The sequence below is a fragment of the Dermacentor variabilis genome, chromosome 5, assembly GCF_050947875.1.
Source record: "Dermacentor variabilis isolate Ectoservices chromosome 5, ASM5094787v1, whole genome shotgun sequence".
Taxonomy (NCBI): domain Eukaryota; kingdom Metazoa; phylum Arthropoda; class Arachnida; order Ixodida; family Ixodidae; genus Dermacentor; species Dermacentor variabilis.
Genome location: NC_134572.1, coordinates 42,361,762 through 42,383,079, shown reverse-complemented (window position 1 = coordinate 42,383,079; position 21,318 = coordinate 42,361,762). Strand labels below are relative to the sequence as shown.

Sequence of the window (21,318 nt, the reverse complement as noted above, 5' to 3'; positions counted from 1 at the left end):
AAAATTGTACTTCGCAACTTACCATGTCGAAACTGTGCCTGCGTGAATTCAGGGTGTCTAGGGCCTAGTCAGGTGACCACGTGTGTCACCTTTAGCCCTCTTCACCCGGACAACTGTATATTGTCTAAATTTCAATAAAGTCAAAGTCAAAGTCAAATACATTGGCATTCCAGTTAGCAGTTTCATAAAAGCGGTGTATGAATTCTTTCTTCAGAAGACAAAGTCAGCCGGCATTTTCATGCGCACACTGTGGAAGAGCCAAGCGTGCTACTGCGGCGGCGCTAAATTGGTTAAAATTTAAAATGGGGCTTGACTGCCTCCTACAATAGCATAAAAAAAGTACGCGTAAACGTTCGGCAGAGACACTTAAGACTAATGCTTACGTATGGGAATGCGAAATCATTCTAGTCGCTGAAATGTTTTCGTTTGATGTTTTCTACATGCATTGAAGTTCTTTCTGCTGATTCAGTGTGGGCGTTCGTGCAACGTTGGCCTCAGCTTTGTGAGCGGCCGCTGAGGTAGACGCTTCAGAGTCCATCGCAGTAGACACAGCACCAATAAAATCCGAAGAGCAAGTGACGCGCGGGAAGCAGCGCGCTCATTTTATCCATTCATGACGTGGCGCCACCTCCTCCCCATTGGCTGTGCCGTCACGTGCACAATGACGCACGCCATACGCCACACCTTTAGTCAGCCAGAACCCTGGAGCCGCCGGGGCGTCGGGGAAACGTGCTCGCCTCGCAAGCCGGAGCTCCGAGTTCTTTGCCCGCCCGGACCGAAATTTACCAATTTTTTTTGAAAGCCATTAATTTAATTTGCTTACAGGAACCATACTGAGAAATCTGACGTCAATTCGAGCGCTCTTTAAGTGTTTTTCGTTCTTTGCGCCATATGTCATTGTTGGTACCATCACTCGGTCATGCCGCCGTCGACGCAGGAATTTCGCTCATTGGGGCATATGTGCTTTCGCATTAACATTTGTTCACAGAGGACAGGAGGACTTTCAAGGCGACGACAATGAATTCGCGAGCTTGAAGGGAGAAACCGCACATTATTGGCCGTGCTTTAAACAGACGTTGTATCACTGAAAGTTCATTACGTATGGATTTTTCTAGGGACGAAAAAAAAACCAATCCTGGCGCTGCGGACAGCTACCACTTAGGATAACACTTATATTTGAGGTCATCTTGCGGATATAAATTAGAGTATGTTGATTTGTAATGCAAAACTTATGTTGCAAAAATTAATTAGTTCTGTAAAAAATCCGTAAAGCACTTCACTTGAACACGCTTCTGAGATCTTTCTGCTCTGATCTTTTAGCGCTCGTGGCTGCTACAGTTTTAAGTAACTCATCAACAATACTATTTTTCAGGTGCTTTAGCAATTTAGCTTACATCACAACGCATAAAGTGCATTTTGCCACACTTACCTTAATATCGTGTCAGTGCTCTAACAGTGCCGCAAGTGCCTAGAGAGCAACCCTGCTTCGCTAACTTATAGGTCAGAGTCGTGTTTCTCTCCTTGGTGCAATCTCCACAAGAAGGTTCAACGAGGAAGAAACTAAACACTTCTCCGGCAAGGAGAGCATGGGCAAGCACTGATTACAGAAGCTGACACCGGCGTCAGTGATTACGCAGCTTTTCGTCTTGAGAAAACTGCCAAGGACACAGAATGATAAAACTGTATGTATATTTAACACGAGTAACCGCGGCTAGAAAGCTCCGAAAATGGGGCAGAGGCGGGCCTAAGCTTACGAAACTATCGCTATTGTATTCCTCAATGATGCTTGCTAGCGGTGTTAGTCTAGGTCGTGTCGATGTCCTTGGTACATCTGAGGCAAGCAAGGCCGCGCTGGCTCACCAGCAAATATTGTTAAATGCAAGTAGGTGAAGGCGTAGAGATGCGTGTTTTAGTTCCAGCGTTACGTACAGTAAGGTTGAAGTCAGTGTGGGTTCCTTACGCTTCTTGAAAGTACCGTTTTTTTTTTCATAGACGTGCTCATATGCGTAATACTCACGCAAAGACTGTTGAGAAGAAAGTACTGAGGCAAAGAGAGAGAGAGAGAGAGAGAGAGAGAGAGAGAGACATGATATACGTACCGTCGAAGCAAGAGTAAATTCATCCATTAAGTATATTTTGCGTCACGACACCAATCCCCGACCATGGCGCCAGGACAAGCGTCATTCACAACCATTCATTGTGGTAGATGTGGAACATGCTTTAAAACACAGATGTCGCGTACGTAGTCATATATCGGCATACTCAGTCATGAGTACACTCACTGATACACACTCACACTGAATAGCGGATCGAGAGAGGAGAGGGGGCAGAGGCCCCCCTTACATGCCCCCCAAGGCATGCCAGCACTTGAGCGTTGACAAACTGAGCGTGCAGTAGGCACCCCTCCTCCGTTCATTGTATATTTTGGCATGAGGCCACCTCTTCCCTACTTTCAGGCTACCATGGATCCGCCTCTTCTGGCATTCATGTCACAAGTGTGAATGATTATTAGTGTGAATGAGTGACGGAGGCCGTGAGTGTGCGTGAGTATACGAACGTGGGTGAGAAGTGGTGAGTGTGAGAATACGTGAACACGAACGTGAGTGTGAATGCGAGTGAGCGCCAGTGAATGTGAGTGTGTGCGAGCGTGAGCGTGGGTGAGTGCAGTCGAGGATGAGTATGGGGAGCTGGACGTCAGCACTGATTACAGAGGCTGAAAACAGCATCAGTGCTTACGCAGCTTTCGTCCCTATGGCTTCTAGAACATTTGATAAGCTCGAGACCAAACTGTGGACGTTACTGGAAAGTTCCGTAAGTATGGCACCGGCGGAGAAGGTGAATAGGTTTATGAGCGTGAGTAAGGTTATGAGCGGTGAGCCTCAGTGTCAGCGTGAGTAAGTGAGGGTGAGTTGACGTGAATACAGAAGTGCGTGCGTGCCTACTGGTGTGAGTAGGCGTGATCCAGATCGAAAGCACTCTTCATAAAAGCACACATAAACAAGCGATATATATATATATATATATATATATATATATATATATATATATATATATATATATATATATATATATATATATATATATATATATATATATATATATATATATATATATATATATATATATATATATATTCGTACTCACGTTCGTACCCAAGTCCACTATATAAAGAAAAGCCAGAAAAAATATGCGCCTGAATCAGAGGCTCTTTTGCACCAGAAGATGAAGCGGACTATTTGATGGGAGGGCAACCTTTCTCTTTAATACATTGGTCATTTGGGATACAGTGTCTGAATGGGAACCAGGACACCTACAACTTCATAATGTCTTACAAAGACCTTGTAAAATTAAATTAACTACCTAAGTTCGCAGGTTCATACGATAATAAGTAAGCGCCGACGATTAGGAGTTCTTATTCCGTGTTTGGATGCTACAGAAATTTATCTGAGACGAAAACGCAATTTCGTTGGTGGCATCGAAGAGAATTAACGTGGGAATGTGCTGCCTCCACCGCTTATCTCTCAGGATGCGCGACTCAGTAACGCTGGGGTTATTCCCCTAGAGCTGCTTTTTTTTCATGGCCTGCAGGGGCTGACTGTAGCCGGGTGTGAGCGGAGAGGCTTCTAGAAAATGGGCGACACGCGGTGCGTCCTCCGCATGGGTTATGTAGTGAACCGGTGGGAAGCCGGTGCCATTGAAGCCGTTCGCCTTGACCATTCCGTAGGCACCCACGTTGTCGATCGCCAGCCACTCGCCCACGGAAACCTCGAAGAATGGCACGCAGTCCTCAAGCATGTCCAAAGGGTGACACGTGGCGCCCCACAACGTGGTCAAGTGTTTGCGGGCACGGTAGTGAGGCGGCTGCATGGATGTGTGCGCTCGTAAAATGAACACGCACGAGTACTGCTCTTCCTCCTCCTGCTACTAATTTTGTTACTGTTGCACTGCTGAGTGAAGAGATATTGATCCGAACACATTGTTTTGACACGAAAGTTTTGAAGATGCGTTACGTTGAAGTAGTAATCTAGCGACGGATACCTCTACCACGTATACGGATTACGCGCTGCGTATCGCCTTTTCTTACACTGATGTTGGCTTTTTTCTTCCAAGATTACTACTTCAGCGTAATGCATTTTCGCAACGCCATGTAATGCGTCACAGTGCATCCTGGATGCTTGCTGGTCCACGCAGCTATACAACGCTTTACCTCCCCACATTCAAGCGACGCTTTCATCCCACGTGCGAACACACCCTGCAATACATATCATCCTCTAGTAGATACCGTAACACCAGGGGATGCAGTGAAACGAGTTCGCTCCACACCTGGCTCGAGAGATACAAGTGCCGAGGATCTCACATGCATGGCACGATGTTTATTTGCCCGTGGACTTGTCGCGCAGAGCACGGAAAATATCGTCGGTCCAGACTTCGACACATGTGAGAGCTTACGCGAACTCTTCCCGCGTCTTGTCGTGCATTAAACTGCCACGATGCTTCCCTACTTGACGTACTACAAGCACTGGCACTGGCCAACGGTGCCACGACATTGCTTATAATATTGAGCGCCGGCACAACCACCTGCGCTACCAAGTGTACGGTGGCTACCCAGCCATACTTTACACTTACTGGAAAGGTCGTTCTTTTAGTCAAAGATACTGGGACCGTCGCCGCATCCTTCACTGCCACTAAAAGCGGTTCGTGCACTAGTAGAGTACTTTAAGTGCACAGGTCTAAGAGACCGCTTATAGTGCTCCTGTGCATCCTCTCACGTGCAGTCGGCGCTCACTCCCTCTTTTCTTTCTTTCTATTCCCCATTTGTTTACCTCCAGTCTAGAGCATAGCAAAACGGACGCTCGTCTGGTTCACCTCTCTGCGTTCCCTCCCCTTGTTTTCTCTCTCTCTCTCTCATCGCACTAAATCCTCGCCATGTTTCCTTGATCCAGAATAAGAATCGACTTATTTAACATCGACGTTAGGCTGATGTGAGGTGGGAACCGACTAGAAACATGGCAAAAGGCTTGATGAAAGACGGTGTCCACCTACGAGAGGTGTTTCCCTTCGTAGTCATAGAAATATGCGGGCAGTATTACGGCAAGAACAACGACAACAATAAAATAAATATGTATGCAGACACAATCCAATCAACTTTCCATATGTACATAGTAACTCGCTATACATTTATGACGACGTACTGTTTAACAGATATGAAAGATCATAACGAAACATCTGGCGACCATAATTAGTTCGCGTCATGGAAATTAGCCAAGCAGGACAAGCGCGTACATTGAGGACGCTTATTTCCGCTTTAATTGCTTTAATTTTGACAGTTCTAGAATAAATCATATATTTTGCATAACGTTGGCTTCGTAGCGCTTGATCAGAATGCCTTCTAACCATTTCATAACTGGCGCCGCACGAAATGCTGAAAAAAAAATCTCAGTATGCTGAAACCAAGAAACTCTAACATTGTTGCGAAGCGCTCTCTTTTGCACTAAATTCAACTTCTGGATGTTAGTAAGTGCTGCGGTTCCCCATACTAAAAAGCAATTACTTCCTTCTGCCCCCATGCATTGCCCATCTGTAGATGAGCTGAACAACTCTCCTAGGTACACCTCTCTCCCATATTCTGGTGATTCCTCGCGCGGCACTTTCAGCACATCCATGAAATTTTCCAACCACAAAGCACCACGCGACGTTTGACCATAGACGACAGTTCAGAGAAAGACCAGTTTCTGAAATAAAGTTGATATTACTCTCTCTTACATTGAGCGGCTGGTAACTGATGTCCAAGAAGGTGTACATTTCTCGTGGTACGCAATTCTCTTTACTTGCGTTCAAGTAGACATCGTGGTGATAAGAAAGAGCACCTATGGGAAAGGAAAAAAAGATTTTGCACAAGTAATGTCTCATACACTCAGCCTTATATAGGCTAGCGATGCCAATAAGTGCGATATTACTTAGAGATAGTTATCATTACACTTATGTCCGTCACCTTTCTGTATAGCAGGCGCATGGAAGTAATAACGTTAGGGCACCTAGAAATGAAGCCTTTATGTATTGGCCGAACAAGGCGTGCACCTTGCTAGACCACTGTTGATTGCTCCGTGTCTCACACTTGCTGTGAAAGTTCCTTCAATTTCAAGAACCATGCACAGAAGTCAGCTCTGATATCGCGCGAAAATTTAAGCTATTGCAAGAATATCATTATACTCTATTTGTACAGCAAGATAATGGTAAGGAATGGTATGGTTTATTTCCACAAACAAAATACAGTATTGCACAGGGAAAGTGGAGAAAAAAAGCTGCTCGTGGTTGACCAGCCCAGCAGACCAAAAGAGAAGTGAATTTGATTGATTGATTGATTGATTGATTGATTGATTGATTGATTCGATGGGGATAACACACCAATGCAACATAACACATGGCCTATTAGAGGCACCAATATTTGAGGTATCCAGGATAATTTTTATCCTTTCGGCTTATTGAACGTGCAGGGAAGTACACCAAAGTTCTTGCATTCCAATCCATTAGAATATAGCCGCTGCCACAACCGGAAATCGAACCCGTTACCTCTGCACATGTACGCAAGGAATGCGTGAAAAACGCACCGCCGATGCTGGTTTGCCGGGCCCGCTTGGCGATCACCTTCGCTGCCATAGTGTAAGGCGCCGTCACCATGTACTGACCGGGCTCGGCTATGACGCTTACGCCGCTGGATTCTGGAAAGTGCAGGTCTAGAGCATATCTCACGGCCTGGCATACCTGGGCAGTGAAATTGCACGCGTTTTGAAAGGCAAATGCCCACTAACCGTTGAAACTTTGCTGTAGTTGTGGTTTTCATGAAAGCGTATGTGACAACCATTTACAGCGCTGCCAAATAAAGAAGAAAGCCGCGTGCACATTTGAACGCTAATAGGACATGCTAGCGAGCCCGGCCTGAGGGGTCATATGAGCCACTTGCCGCTCCCCGGGGCCATCTTCATCGTAAGTCGTGGCCGTGGCGGCTCCCTCTCTGCGGCCTGACTCCACATAGCCAGTGACCCGGATAAGTATTACCGTCACTCAAAGCATTCAAAAGTTAGCACATTCGTCATAGGTTAACTTTTTTTGCAGAAGACATGCGTTTGTGCGATTTTGTTCACGGATCTACGCTGACTGCAGTGTTCAATTCAAACAATCTGCTAAACTAGTCTATGTTAAAGACTGCTTCCACTGCTTCCACAACTTCTGGTGGCTTGAAGAATCGCACACGAACAACTGCAATTGGACGTTTTTCTTCTAAAATAAAAAAAAGTATCTGCATATTTCGTGCAAACTAATGCAGCTGTTGACTAAGAAAAGATTTTTGCGTTTAGCAAAAATTATTATATTAGCGGAATCAGTGCTCCCACCTTGTTAGAAGAAGAAGAAGAGAAAAAAAAGAGCACGTGCCCCACAACTCTCATATTGAACATATGAACAGTGCGTGCCTAATATAAAATCCAGTATGTTGCCACATCGTATGCGGTATGTCTGTAGTTTTCTATATTTATAATTCTTTAAAGAAAGATGCGTGATAATTTATGCAATACGTTTTGGCGAAAGTATGTTTTTTTTGCAAAGATAAAATTAGATGTAAAGAGATTATTTTCTGGCGCCGCCTTATTCATGAAGGTAGGCATCAGGCACATGGCGATAGTTGCTGATTAACATTTTAACCAATAAAATTAACAGTTATTTCGATGCTCCAATACATGTCAACATAATATCTCCCAGCATAATCTCTCCAGTATATTAGTGTTTCACATACTGTTGTACCAGTGCATAAGAAATAATTTTTAATAGAACAGTAAGAAGAGAAGACCAATGCATTTATATTCAGGTTTGCGGGCAGATATCTCCCGATATCAAATATTGGCGTAACTACGCTGTGGACACAGTGCGGAAAATGCACGTGCTTTGTTTAGTGTCAATTCTTTACCTTCGCAAAGGAATCTCGTTTTCGGATGCCACCCGGGAATCCTCCGCCGATATCAAGCACGCTCATCTCCATTCCTAACTCGTTAGCAATGTCGAAGACTTCTCGAGCTTGAGCGATAGCGAGTGTAAAAGCTTCAGGACTGTAATGAATGGCGCCAACATGAAACCTGGAAAATAGAATTTTGCATTGTAACGAAAGTAATTGAGGCCATATTCAATTAATATATAAGCAGAATACAGGCAGAATATAGGAAGAAGATAGGAAGAATGTATAGGCAGTGGTCCTGCCTGTACTCTGCACAATAACGCAAGGTTGGAAACATGGGAACAGGTTCCATAGTCTCTTCGAAGTTCTAGTGAGCCCATAACGAAAACAGACACTGCGTCTAAGTAATTTATTGACTGGCTGGTTGTAAATATTTATCGTCTTCGTTTTACAAACAAGCTCGGCTTGGTGTTTTTCCAGTTTTATGCAAGAAGCTAAGAGAAAATGTTCCCCAAAATATGTCTTATTCGTACGCCTTGCTTGACGCCATCCCATTTCACGCCATTGGTTCTACATATAGACTTGACCTCTAAGACGCCGTCGTGTGGCAGCTTGGTTGGGTACAGCATTCACACACTTCGCACCGTTTGGCTGTAATAAAAACAAACACCTTTTTTTTAAATTGATTTGCGTATAAAGGAGAGACTGTTGCCTTTTCAGGTACCGATCTCTCTCTCTCTCTCTCTCTCTCTCTCTCTCTCTATATATATATATATATATATATATATATATATATATATATATATATATATATATATATATATGTATATATATATATATATATATATATATGTGTGTGTGTGTGTGTGTGTGTGTGTGTGTGTGTGTGTGTGTGAAGGAAGTATTTCTTCTCATACGGTGTTTAATGAGTGAGTGAATAAACTTTTATTGGGTCCAGCAAAACGCGATAAAATGCTCATCCGGCTAATCCCACGACGGGACTGACAGATCTAGCCTGCCGGCCCTATCGCGGGCGCGCTGGACGGCCAGCATTTGGTCCTCAAAGACAGGACTTCGCGGGAGCGCGTCCCACTCTTCCTCGATGAACTTCGGGCCCAGCGACCCGCACTCTCAGAGCATATGAGGCAAAGTAGCAACCGCACCACAGGCTACGTAAGAACAATTCGGATAAATCTCGGGATATGTGCTATTAAGGGACGCCGGATTTGGGTAGGGGTTCGTTTGCAAGAGTCTGAGCGTGATCTTCTGCGGCCTGCTTAGCTTGGAGTGAGGCGGCGGGAAAACCGTTTCCTCTAAGTAAAAGAATTTAGTAAGTTCATTGTCCGTGATAGGAGCGTCGCTGTGTCCGGGAAGAGAGTCGCCCGATCCGAGGGCAGCGCGGTCGGTAAAGCCACGCACAGACTCGTGGGCAGACTCGTTGAGGTTCAGAGGAACCCCCTCAATCGCCCCGACATGGGCAGGGAACCGAAGGATAGAGTATATGGAGGTGGCGACGTGTTTGGCGCCTTTCAGAATTTGAATTACCTGCCAAGCTACCTGGCCTTTCTGGAATGCCCTGACGGCCACTTTCGAATCGCTATACACCTTGTTAGATACGGGACCTTTTCCTGAGCCTCCTTCGAGTTCACCAGACCACATCGAATCGCGCCACAGCTAATTAAGGAGCGCAGATGCACATCTACTCCTTTCCCGAGGTGCGGCACGTGCAAACGAGTTGGCGTCGCCCACCTCGTGCGCCGCAGGTGGAGCTATTCACTGCTTGACTCTTCCCGAAAGTGTAGCGGGAGCCTGGCACTGTTCCAGGTAACGCAGGGCCCGAGGAAAGCTGCTTTGTAGCACTGAAACGTCGCCCCCTTCCGCCTATTGTGACAGAGCTTGCCAGCCAGCGAGGCAATACCGCAGAGTGAAGTAAGCGCTAGGACAATTGGGGCCCAAGAAGCGACCCTGTGCGCCGGGTGTGACGCAATCGCACGGGCGCCTACCATTGGCCGAAAATGACACCTGAGCGGGCTCGCCGATTGGCCGAAAATGGCGTCACCTGAGCGGGCTCTCCTATTGGCCGAACGTGACGTCATTTCGAGAAACCGAAGGGCTTAAAAGACAGAGACCGAGAGCATTCCTAGAGCATTCCTTGATTCATCTCTTTCGAGCTTCTTGCCACGGGCCGTAGCGTCCGAGTTGCTGCCGGCCCGTAATGACTTTTATGACTGTTAATTTCTTTGTACTCTCACTGTAAATAATATAAATAAACCTCCAGTTTTCATCTCAACGTCCTCCTCAACCTCGACAAACTCCCGAACCCAACGGCAAGGTCCAAAATCTGGGGGACAGCAATTGGTATTGTCTTCCAGATCCAACAACCCTTTCTCTCCGACCGTCTTGCATGGCGAGTGCAATGACCACTTGCTAGGCCACCTCGGGGTTCGTCGTCCGGACGGAAGCACAGTTGATGACTTTGCCCAGCGAGTCCATGACGGAAGCCGCAAAAGCCTTGCCGTCTCGGTATGGAGTTTCATTCACGAAGCTTTCTTCGAACTTGTCCTTGTTTATTTGCTTCAGTATATTTCATGCTCTTGCCTTGCGACGACCTCCGTTGTGAACGGGATGAACGTTGCGGGGCAAAGGGGCGACCACGATCTTCTCCCCTATTTCTCTGACGATTTGGGTGTTTTCAGCCAAGTTCTTGGTGGGTGCGAGTTCGATCTTCTCGAGGATACGCCTGCCGGCCCGCGTGGTGGACAGCCGAGTTAGCTAGGCCCGTTCCTGAGCCTCGGCTATCTCCTCCATGGTGTTGTGTATGCCGAGCCGAAGGAGGTCCTCGGCATGCGTTCTGACGGGCAGCCCGATGGCTCTCTTGACGAATTTTCTAATGAGGGCATTAAGCTTTTCCCGCTCGGCTCTGAGCCAGTTGTGCATGACCACCGTGTAGGTGAAGTGACACAGCACAAAGGCGGTGATGAGCCGAAGCAGGTTGTCCTCCTTGAGGCCACGATGTCTGTTCGCGACCCTTCGCACGAGGCGAAAAGCATTGTCGGTCTTCGCAATGATCTTGCGCAACGCAGTGCCGTTGCCGCCACCTGATTCGATGAACATACCCAGGACTCCGATGGTTTCGACCCTGGGTATCGGGTCACCACTCCGAATGAGCAGGTGAATGTCATTTTCCGAGACCGGTTTCCAGCCCTTGGGTCTACCGCCTTTTTCTTTTCTATAAAGCAGAAGCTCAGATTTGGTCGGGGGGCATCTGAGTCCGGTGGGTAGCAGGTACTGCTCCGTGACGTCTAGCGCCTCTTGTATGGAGCTTTCCACTTGCCCTTCGCTATCGCCGGTGCACCAGATCGTGATGTCGTCGGCGTCGATGGTGTGTTTGATACCTTCAACTTGGGCCAGATTCCTTGAGAGGCCGACCATGCAGATGTTGAAGAGAGCAGGCGAAATGACCGAGCCTTGTGGCGTGCCCCGTGGGCCCAGGAGCACCTCGTCGGAGACAAAGTCGCCAATCCGCAGCTTCACTTTCCTCCCCGTCAGGAACGAACGGACGTAGTTATATAGTCTGGGGCCCAGCTCGAGGTGTGCGACGGAGGCCAGAATGTATTTTTGGAGAACGTTGTCAAACGCTTTCTCGTGGTCGAGTCCGAGCAGGGCCCTGGTGTCCCTGGTACTGCCGTCGATGATTTGATGTTTGATCATCTTCATGGCTTCCTGCGACAAGAGGCCGGCACGGTAACCAATCATGTCGCGAGTATAGAGGTTATTCTCCTCGAGATATCTGTTTAGTCTGTTGAGGATGACGTGCTCCACCACTCTTCCGATGCAGGAGGTGAGAGAGATGGGTCGGAGGTTCTCCACGTTCGGAGCCTTGCTGGGTTTGGGGATCAGGACGACGTTGGCGGTCTTCCATTACTCAGGGACGCTGCCGTTTTGCTACGTCTCGTTGATCCTCTCGGTGAGGTATCCGATAGAACGGTCGTCAAGGTTCCGCAGCATCTTTTTGGTGATTCTGTCGGCACCTGGCGCACTCTTGCCGTTGAGAGCGAAAAATGGCTTGTCTAATTTCCCTCATTGTGAAGTATTCGCCCAACTCCGGACGGGCTGCACTTAGGTGGTCGGGAAACCAGTCTTCCTCGTCTCAGTCCTTTACGGGAAGGTACTTTTCCATGAGCTTGGCAACCAGCTCGTCCTGGGAACAGGATGTGGTGGCTTGGTGCAGGGCTTTCGAGCGTGTGTCTCTGACTGGATCTGGTGCTGCCCTCGTTGAGGAGATATTTTAGCATGCCCCAGGACTTGCTGTTACGCATCTGCCCGTCGATCGAGTCACAGACTCCGTCCCATTGCTGCTTGCCGAGGGTCCGACAGTGATCTTCGATGGTATTGTTAAGCGAGGGGATATTTTCCCTCAATCTTCGGTTAAACCTTTGTTCCTTCCATCGGAGAAGCAGCGCCTGCTTGGCCTCGATCAGATGGGCTAGCCTGCTGTCCATCTTCTCTATCTCCAGGTCGCTGACGATCTTCTTAGTGGATGACTCGGCGTCACTCTCAATTCGCTCGCACCAATCTTCCAGGTTTATGGGGACGGGTGCGCTGTCGTTGCCGCGGAGCTGGAGAAAAAGGTCCCAGTCCGTGACGGTGAACTCTCTGGATTTACTTCGGGTGACGTCGAAGCGGGTCTCGAGCACGTGACGGTCGCTACCAAAATCCATTGCGGTGTTACTCCATTCGGCTCCCTCGACGTTCTTCACGAACGCCAGATCGGGGGTGGTGTCCCGGCTCACCGAGTTGTCGATTCGGGTGGGGAGCGCCTTGTCCGTGATGAGCGTGAGGTCCATTTCGTTGGCGTTCTGCCACAGACGCCGGCCCTTGTTCGTGTCGCAGACGTACCCCCACACTCCGTACGGTGCGTTGAAATCCCCGACGACGACCACGGGATGGGTGCCGGCCAGGTCGACGGAATTCTTGAGTATCGCTTTGAACTGCTGTCGCGAATCCTAGGATTGCTGTAGATGCTGACTATAAACACGCTGTTTCTCCGCTGGTTGCGTTGTCTCGTGTTGAGCAGAACCTCCGCCATGGCGTATGCGACCTTGAAACTCGCCAGCTTCAGATAATGAGACAAGTGTGTGAGCCTCCTGTCAACTAACATGCATACTCCCCGACCTCTGGGCTGCACGGAGACGGCCCGATAACCAGGGAGGGATGCGGCAGAGACGAGGGTTTCCTGTAATGCTATTACCTGTGGTTTGTTAGCTAGCGATCTAAAATACTGCTGCAACGGAGCCCTCTTGTTGGAGTACCCCCTGCAGTTCCATTGCCAAATTCTGAACTCCTCTTTGGAACTATCCACGATTAGACAAATTTTCTGTGCTACCTGCTGTAAGCAAAGGTGCACGTAAGAAGTGCCCCCCTCCAACTCCACCCCCCCCCCCTGGCGCGCCGATGTGCTCGTAGCCCTGATTATAGTCCCCGACGCGTTCGAATCGGAACAACAACCTGCGTCGGAGTTCTGGATCTATTACTTGGGATCACCAGACGCTCGAGGGCGTCCATGCGATCGCACAGCGCGCCTAGGCCTCTCTTCGGGTCTTTTAGGGCGACTTGCACCTGTGCTAAGCCTTGCTGTAACTGTTGCACGCTCTTAGTGAGCGTGACCAGCATGCATTTGATCTCATTAGTTTGCGAATCTGAATCTTCCTTACCGGAAACTGCCCTACGCTTGGCGGCCCCGGCCGAGTCGCTGGTCGGAACTGGTGCTTCTGTGGCGGTCGGCGTCGACGCGCTGGCCGAAGCACTCTGACTAATTACCAATTGCTTAATCTCTGTCATTTCGCTAGCCATAGGAGATTCGCGACGACGACGACGGAGATTCCGACGTTTAATAAATTGAATGAAGTGCAGGAGCACATGAAAAAGCAAGGAGATCTGATTTCGAAGTTTCGGCGGAGTCCGTCGTTCATCAAGAGCGACACACAAGCGAGAAATGCCTCACTTGCACGATGCTGGCTCAAAGTTGCACGGAAGTATACGCAGCGAAGACGGCTGCGGCAACGAGGCAACGACCAAGTGATGCGATTAAGTAAGGCTGCGTTTCCCGGTTCGATGTCTGCTGAGGCGCGCCCTGTATCGACTTTTAACAGCTAACTTTAAAGCAAATTGTTGAGAGTTTAGCTCCTTCCTAGTGTTTAGTACAACGGAGGGTGTTGCTTTGTATGATGTTAATTTCTTCGTATGTACTGCTCACTGTACTGTCATATTTGCTCGCTTACCATGCCGCAGGCTTGGGTTCGATCCTCGAAGGGTACTAAATTTTAAAAATCTTTTCTTTTTGCGAAATCATCATTACAGCCAGCGAGACAGGCCGAACGGGGGGGGGGGTAGGCAAAGAATGCTATCGCATTAAAATTTGAAATTGTTACATTTCTATATCAAGTCTTTTAGAGAGAGCATTACTTCAGCTCTAACAAGACGCTACCTAACGCAAAGAATCCTAATAGCGTAATGAAAGTAAGAAAAAAAAAGATTCCGGCACAACTCATATACCACGATGATCGTTGACGTTAATATGATTAGCATTAAATCAGTACAGCGACACACCGTATTGCCTCCACCGAAACGCTTCATGCTCGAGGCGTGAATGCAACCGGGCTCCTCTCTCGCGCATGTCGCTGGACTCACAGCGCCATCTAGCGCCGCCGCCTCGAAGTCCACGCATGGCGCGTGTCTGAATATATACGGCGCGGTTTTGATTCTGCACAGCACCGGATAAGCTTAATTTAAAAGGTTCTTTTTTGTCTTTGAAAAGCGACACTTATCTATTCGAACATACCCAGTGACCCAATGTGGCGGGAAAAACGGTTATAACCGGACATAGACAAGCACAAGAAGGAACAAGGAACACGAATTACGAATTATGCCAACATTTGACTCACGCAACGCCAATCACAGACTTTCCCAAAGTTATAGCAGTGCGTAGCAGAGATGCGGCTTCTTCTAGCGAACATCCAAACTTTGAGGCCATCTTGGATTCGATTGCGCCTCCTTGAATTCTGATCCTTAGCAGGAGCCTATAAAGATGTTTAGAGGTGCTAATGAATACGAGTGTCCGAAGCCATCACTTTAGGTTGGGCTTGTCAAATTCCGTCTCGGCGATACTGCCAAAAGGGATTGTCTGTTTTAGGCAACTGTTGAATCTAACCAATAAATTCGTTTGCAATAACACAAAAACAAAAATTGCGCTATCACCAGAGTAGGCGATTTATAACGATACTAAAACATCGCAAGACACTCGAAAAATGGAGCAACAATGTTGTAAACCGCAGTAATATAAAAGCCGTACTTTGGTAAATTACACTTTATAATGTTCCTAAGGCACATAAATATCGATGCATGCATTTACGGTTTATGCGAGACTGTTTCTTCAGCTAACAGAGTTTTTCAAAAGATCTATTTAAAATACAGTGGTGAGTTCTACTCGTCCTACAGAAACAGAACTTTTTTTTTTCCAATTAGAACCATTCATCAGATACACTTCAAGTAATTTGATCATAAATTTTTCTTCCTTATATAATATCGAGGTATGAAAGTTCCCGTTTTTCATTTGTTATTGTAGTTTTCAAATTTAAGAACAATGATAAATATCTAGCTCATGTAAAATTTGGTCGGCTCTTGATCTTCTTCGAATCGGTCAGTGCCGAGCACCTTAAAACAAGCGGTAACGTGAGGCTGATGAAGAAGTGCAGCTTGAACGTAGAATGCCAAAAGAAAGCACTCCTAACCATCCTAACACCAAAAGAAAGGATTAGTCCTTTTATTTTGACTCCTTAAAGACAGGCTTCCGCTTTCGACTCGTGTACCACCTGTCATCTCAGGCTAACTTCCGAGTTAAAATGTTCCTTTTTTCTTTTTCTTGCATTTAACAAGATTCCTCTATATAACCTGGCCTTCCTGTCTGAAATCTTCTCCAGTTCTTCAGCGCAGTCGAAGGTCATCAAAGTGACTCCAACGTTTTTGGCAAACTCGAGATGGGATGTCTGCTTGGCGGGGTTGGCGTAAAGAATCCGAGTGACGTCAATACCAGCGCTGACAAGCAGCTCGATTTCCCACTGTCGAAGAGAGAGAGAGATAACATTAGTTTTCCGCAAAAATAACAAGCCTCGATTTCCATGCGACAATAGTTCATACCAGAAGACTGTGTTTAATATGTGCAGGCTACTGCTGTAGTCTAGTTATCTATACATTCGCGTAGATTATAAGATAACGGGAATGTACACGAGCAGAGCATATCATAAGATTGGAGAAACCAATTATGTTTGTCTAAGCATAATTCGTTTCACCCTTTGTATTGTTCACGCCCGATTCTGGAATCCACCAACAAGACCGCTTAACGCATGTGCGCAGTTCATAAAAAGGTAATGTAGGCTATGGTGTAATTGCTGCGTGCGTACCTTACATACCTGTGCAATACGTTTGTGTGAGTGCGCGCAAGCGCAATATCAAATTTTGTTATCGTTGACATTAATGAAGCTGCACTGTCGCTTCAGTGACGCTTCCGTATTACATCGCCATTAACGATTGTTACCGCATGACTCAAGCAGCCTGAGAGGGAAAAAATGAAAAGAAATTAGATTAGATTAAATTATGGGGTTTTACGTGCCAAAACCACTTTCTGATTATGAGGCACGCCGTAGTGGGGGACTCCGGAAATTTCGACCACCTGGGGTTCTTTAACGTGCACCTAAATCTAAGTACACGGGTGTTTTCGCATTTCGCCCCCAAAAGAAATTAAATACTGAGGTTTTACGTGCAAGAACTATGACTTGATTAGCTTCGACCACCTGGCTTTCTTTAACGCGCACTTAATGCACGGCACGCATGCGTTTTCGCCCCCATGGAAATGCGGCCGCCACGGTCGGGATTCGATCCCGCGACCTCGTGCTTAGCAGCGCAGCGCAACAGCCACTAAGGCGCCGCGGTGGGTAGCCTCGAAGTACGACTTTAGTTGTCCGGCTCTCCTCTTACCTTATTTGAACAGTCGAAGTTCACTTCTTCGCATGCTAGAGTTTGCAGGACGACGGGATCTGTGCAAGCCTTTATGGCTGAAAAAAAAATTATCGCGTCTTTAACATTACTTTTCTTCACAAGTGAGAATTTGTGCACTTTTATTACTATTATCGTTTTGTGCTTTATGCGAAAATGAACACTTTTATCGTCTGCACCAAGAAAAATATAACGAAGAAAGGCGCCAATGCATTTTTGTGCACTATTAAACGCACGTGTACATGCATATGAGGGCACAGTGCTAGTGTGCTCCGCTAAATCAACGTTTTGTTTACCCCTTGTCGTCGCCATTTGATCCCGTCTAACGTCGGATAAACGGGGAAGTGTTATCGATTATATAAACCAAGTAGGAAAACCTTAAATGTATTTGCAGAGGGAGTTCAATATATATTCTTGCTGTTGTTTCGGAGTCAACGCTTGCCAGCTTAGTCTCTGGAGTCCTTCGTGTTTATGAAAACTGTTAGGCCTGGAAATTTCTGCAACAATATATCACCGAAATGTGGAACCACCCGCGGTAGCTCCTGCCGCCAGAGGCGCACTCTGTCCTTCAGCTCCCGCAGGTCACACACATAAAAGGCGTTGTCTTCTTCCTGCAAGGAGGAAGAACGAGGTTTACCGTATACGTGCCTAAATTAATGATCATACAAACAATAACTACGAGTATGCGCCATCTAGATCCTTGCAAACGTGCTGGCTTCGCCATACCTCTACTATATGCATGCAATGTTTGCGTGAACTCAGTCTACGTCCGATTCCTGATCGTGAAGTACCAGCGCGTAAAAAAAAAAAAAAAAAAGACGAACGTAAAGAGACATACACAGCGGTGTTCTTGCCCCCTGTGTTTTACGCGCTGGTATTTGGCGATCATTATTAACCAACTAGCCCGAACTTCATCTCTAGTGAAGTCTTGTTCTTTGTCACCAGGCTACACCGTTCCATTAGTGCTGTTGGTTGTGTGGGAAGCTGAAATGAGTCATTTTCATCTCATATAATCTCAGCACCCACCTCGTCACTAACCCTTCCTGTATATATAAATTAAGAGAACTCCTCCTTGCTGCTTGCTGAACGGCTTATCTCACGTGTTAGTAATTCTGCTTTGCACTGAAAAGACAAGAGATAGCAAGCGGGTTCACCCATAAGAAAAGTTATTAGTTATGCTCAAGCTGAACAGGCCCCAAGAACCTTTCCCGTTTTCACTAGTTTAGCTGCTGCGTTTGCGCTCTCCAGGCCTGAAAACAGTTATCGAGAATTATTTGAAGGCTTATATAACGTTATACATGAACTATTATGATGGAGGAAACACTCTTGTTCTGTAACGGAGGTCGCGTCAACGCTCTGTTGTTTATGGCGAATGACGGGAGATATGTGAAGCGCGCCAACTATTTAATCTCTTCCAAATAAAGCAAGGCAATCCGTAAGCCCGCTACTGGGGTAATTGAAGCGCACGCTCACGAAGACGGACATACTTGTTCTTGCACCACCTTCATGGCAACTTCTCGGAAAGTGCCTCCCACGTGAACGAAGGACATGTCGCTCCGTTAGGCGCCAGTCAAACGCTTGTCCGTCACGAGGGGGCTAGAAACAAGCACGGTCGAGCAATATTCATCATCATCATCATGGCTACGCCCACTGCAGGGCAAAGGCCTCTCCCACACTTCTCCAACTATCCCGATCTTGTGCTAATTGTGGCCATGTTGTCCCTGCAAACATCTTAATCTCATCCACCCATCTAACTTTCTGCCGATCCCTGCTACGCTTCCCTTCTCTTGGAATCCTGTTCATAGCCCTTAAAGACCGTCGGTTATCTTCTCTCCTCATTACATGCCCTGCCCATGCCCATCACACGTAGTTTGGAAAAAAAGTATAGGAACGAAAAAACAATATCCCGCGCCGCCTATGCCGAGCAATGTCCTGTTTAAGTAGGCTTCAAAAAAGAAAAAAAAATGGGGTAAAACTAATCTGCTAGACGCTTTTCTTCTTACGGAAACAGAAGCCTTACCTTACGACAAGTAACACATGTAGCTCGAGTCATCAACCTTGGTGAGAACGTAGGGTGCTTGCTAGACAGAGCAACGACTCTATAGCCTGTGAGAATGTGCACAGCGCCCTAAGCGCTCTTCTGACTAGTGCTCGATCCACACGTGCTAACCAAGCGGCAGATGCGATCCCGCTTTAAAAGAACTACAGGCTTGTAGCCTACCCGCACTAAGCATCACTTCACAATCACTTCTAAGGCGACTTCGTTGCACAGACGCATAAGGGCCCGCACTCATAAAAGGCTCTTGCGATAGAATTGTTCGCTAAAGAAAATTTTTAGCAGCCCTGATGCATATCATTAGAAAAGGCCCTCGGCCATGCCAATGATACGGTTGAGCCGGTACCGCTTGCAGTTAACTCAACCAAAAGTTCTGGCTTCTGGCCTCGCTTTGTGAACATCGATATAGTGACGACTTACCGGAGAAGTGTCCGCGGCTTCTGTGAATCGCTCATCGCTGCTAGGGGCTTGGCCGCCTGTGTTTTCCGTGGCTCGAACTGGAACTATGCAGCTGGTGGGAGGGTACAAATTGGCTCGGCACGTGCGTAACAAGCGAATGCGAATGTTTCATGCACCTGTCTGCAGAAGCACATGCATCCATGACTCTGGTACATCTATCGAATCAAATACCCGTTTGATAACATAACACTCTCCATATATGCATCTACAGACAAACGAAAATAGGGTATTTTGCAGAAAAGCAGATACCGTAAAAACAATAGTGGCAAATGGGATCGCGTGTTCGGCACTCGGTAGTGTATTGTCCCTGTTATGGGGCGTCGAAAAAAAAATTTCAGAAAGCAAGAGCATACTCCCGTTTGCGTTAAAAGAAATAAATAAAAAAGAGACGTCCGCAGTCTCATTGCTTTTTGTCCAATGACAAACCAGGTGGTGGGTTCAGAAAGCTTGATGAGTTTCTGTGTTTTTCAATTGTTTTGTTTGGCGGTTATTTCCAATGTATAATTCGCTTCTCTCTATCTCTGTCTCTCACTCACACACACACACACACACACACACACACACACACACACACACACACACACACACACACACACACACACACACACACACACACACACACACACACACACACACACACACACACACACACACACACACACACACACACACACACACACACACACACACACACACACACACACACACACACACACACACACACACACACACACACACACACACACACACACACACGCACACGCGCGCGCATACACAGGCCAGATGTGAACTGAAGCCAGATGCTTGATTTCGACAACACTTGGGACGTACAATGTCGGCCTAAGTGCGTTCTTGATGTGCTTCGTAGCACGTCGAGAGACCCGCCGGTGCAGCTTTGGGCCAACAGGTTGCACAGCTAATGTCGAGGGTTCGATTTCCGGCCCGCGGAGGCCGCACTTCGATGGGAGCGAAATGCCAAAAATGCCCGCATACTTAAGATTTAGGGGCGCGTTACAGGAACCCAGGCGGTCAAAATTTCCGGGGTCCCCCACTACGGCGTACGTCATAAAAGTCATGTTCATATCGTGGTTATGGCACGTAAAACGCCATAATTTAATTTCTTTTAACACGTCACAAAACTACGACAGCGAAGATGTGCGAAATGCAACACCACCACTGTCACTATTCGTTCGAATCGACAAGCACTGCTATACTTCCCCCAAATCATCGACGAATAGCGCCTCCTGTGTTTTGCAGGAGGCCATGTTCATAGGCTGATAAGGAAACTAGCCTCATATTTTCCAGAAAATATGTAGATTCCGACCTGAATGTCTGCGTGCACGTGTTTACGAAAGGGCCCTGGAAATATGAATATGCATTCTTTTTTTTTTCCTTACCACCGTTGACGCTTCTAAACTTGATGAACAGCGAATGGTTCAGACAAATGACGCGTCTGTCATGTGGCTGTCGAAACGTAGTTTTCTGCCTCAACCTGTTACGTTGTTTGTTTCTCCCTGTATATTGTATAGTGTATGACGGTATACCCACAACCCTCTAGTTATTTTGTACCAGTTACTATAGTGTGATATATAATGAAGAAATATACAACACCCATATCAAATAGTGCAGCATGCAACACCCTTTATTCCATAATATTTTTCGCGTTTCCGCTTCGGATTATTAAGAGGGTGCGCTGGAACGTAGCGCTCTTAATTTTCGAAAAAGTAAGATAAAGAACAAGTGTATTGCTTCTTGAAAATTTCGAGGTTGATAACGCCGCACTTTTAATACTGCGCCACTGTACATA

General features: G+C 46.9%; 2 protein-coding genes across 3 annotated transcripts in view; both read right to left on the bottom strand.

Moving 5' to 3' along the window:
• The window catches only part of LOC142582478 (venom allergen 5-like), a 33,776-nt gene extending 32,242 nt beyond the window's left edge, over nt 1-1,534 (bottom strand). For both annotated transcript variants that reach the window (XM_075692244.1, XM_075692245.1), the window contains exon 1: nt 1,430-1,534. The gene's annotated coding sequence lies outside the window, so the exon portion shown is untranslated. The remainder of the gene's footprint in view (nt 1-1,429) is intronic.
• A 1,867-nt stretch (nt 1,535-3,401) lies between these two features.
• Nucleotides 3,402-18,546, bottom strand: LOC142583506 (ornithine decarboxylase-like). The gene is made up of 9 exons (XM_075693994.1): nt 18,484-18,546; nt 17,511-17,607; nt 16,979-17,055; nt 15,896-16,062; nt 14,890-15,024; nt 7,961-8,126; nt 6,609-6,762; nt 5,764-5,867; nt 3,402-3,861 (listed from the first exon to the last, which is right to left on the bottom strand). The coding sequence occupies exons 1-9, from the start codon at nt 18,544-18,546 to the stop codon at nt 3,559-3,561; spliced, it is 1,266 nt and encodes a 421-aa protein (XP_075550109.1). The 3' UTR covers nt 3,402-3,558.
• Nucleotides 18,547-21,318: the final 2,772 nt, after the last annotated feature.

Excerpts from the sequence above, each read along its gene's own strand:
- LOC142583506 (XM_075693994.1), bottom strand. The coding sequence starts at position 18,546 with ATGTCCTTCGTTCACGTGGGAGGCACTTTCCGAGAAGTTGCCATGAAG. Across the intron at positions 17,608-18,483 it reads TGAAGGTGGTGCAAGAACAA|GAAGAAGACAACGCCTTTTA; the intron begins GTATGTCCGTCT and ends TCCTCCTTGCAG. Across the intron at positions 15,025-15,895 it reads ATTTCAGACAGGAAGGCCAG|GCTCCTGCTAAGGATCAGAA; the intron begins GTTATATAGAGG and ends ACATCTTTATAG.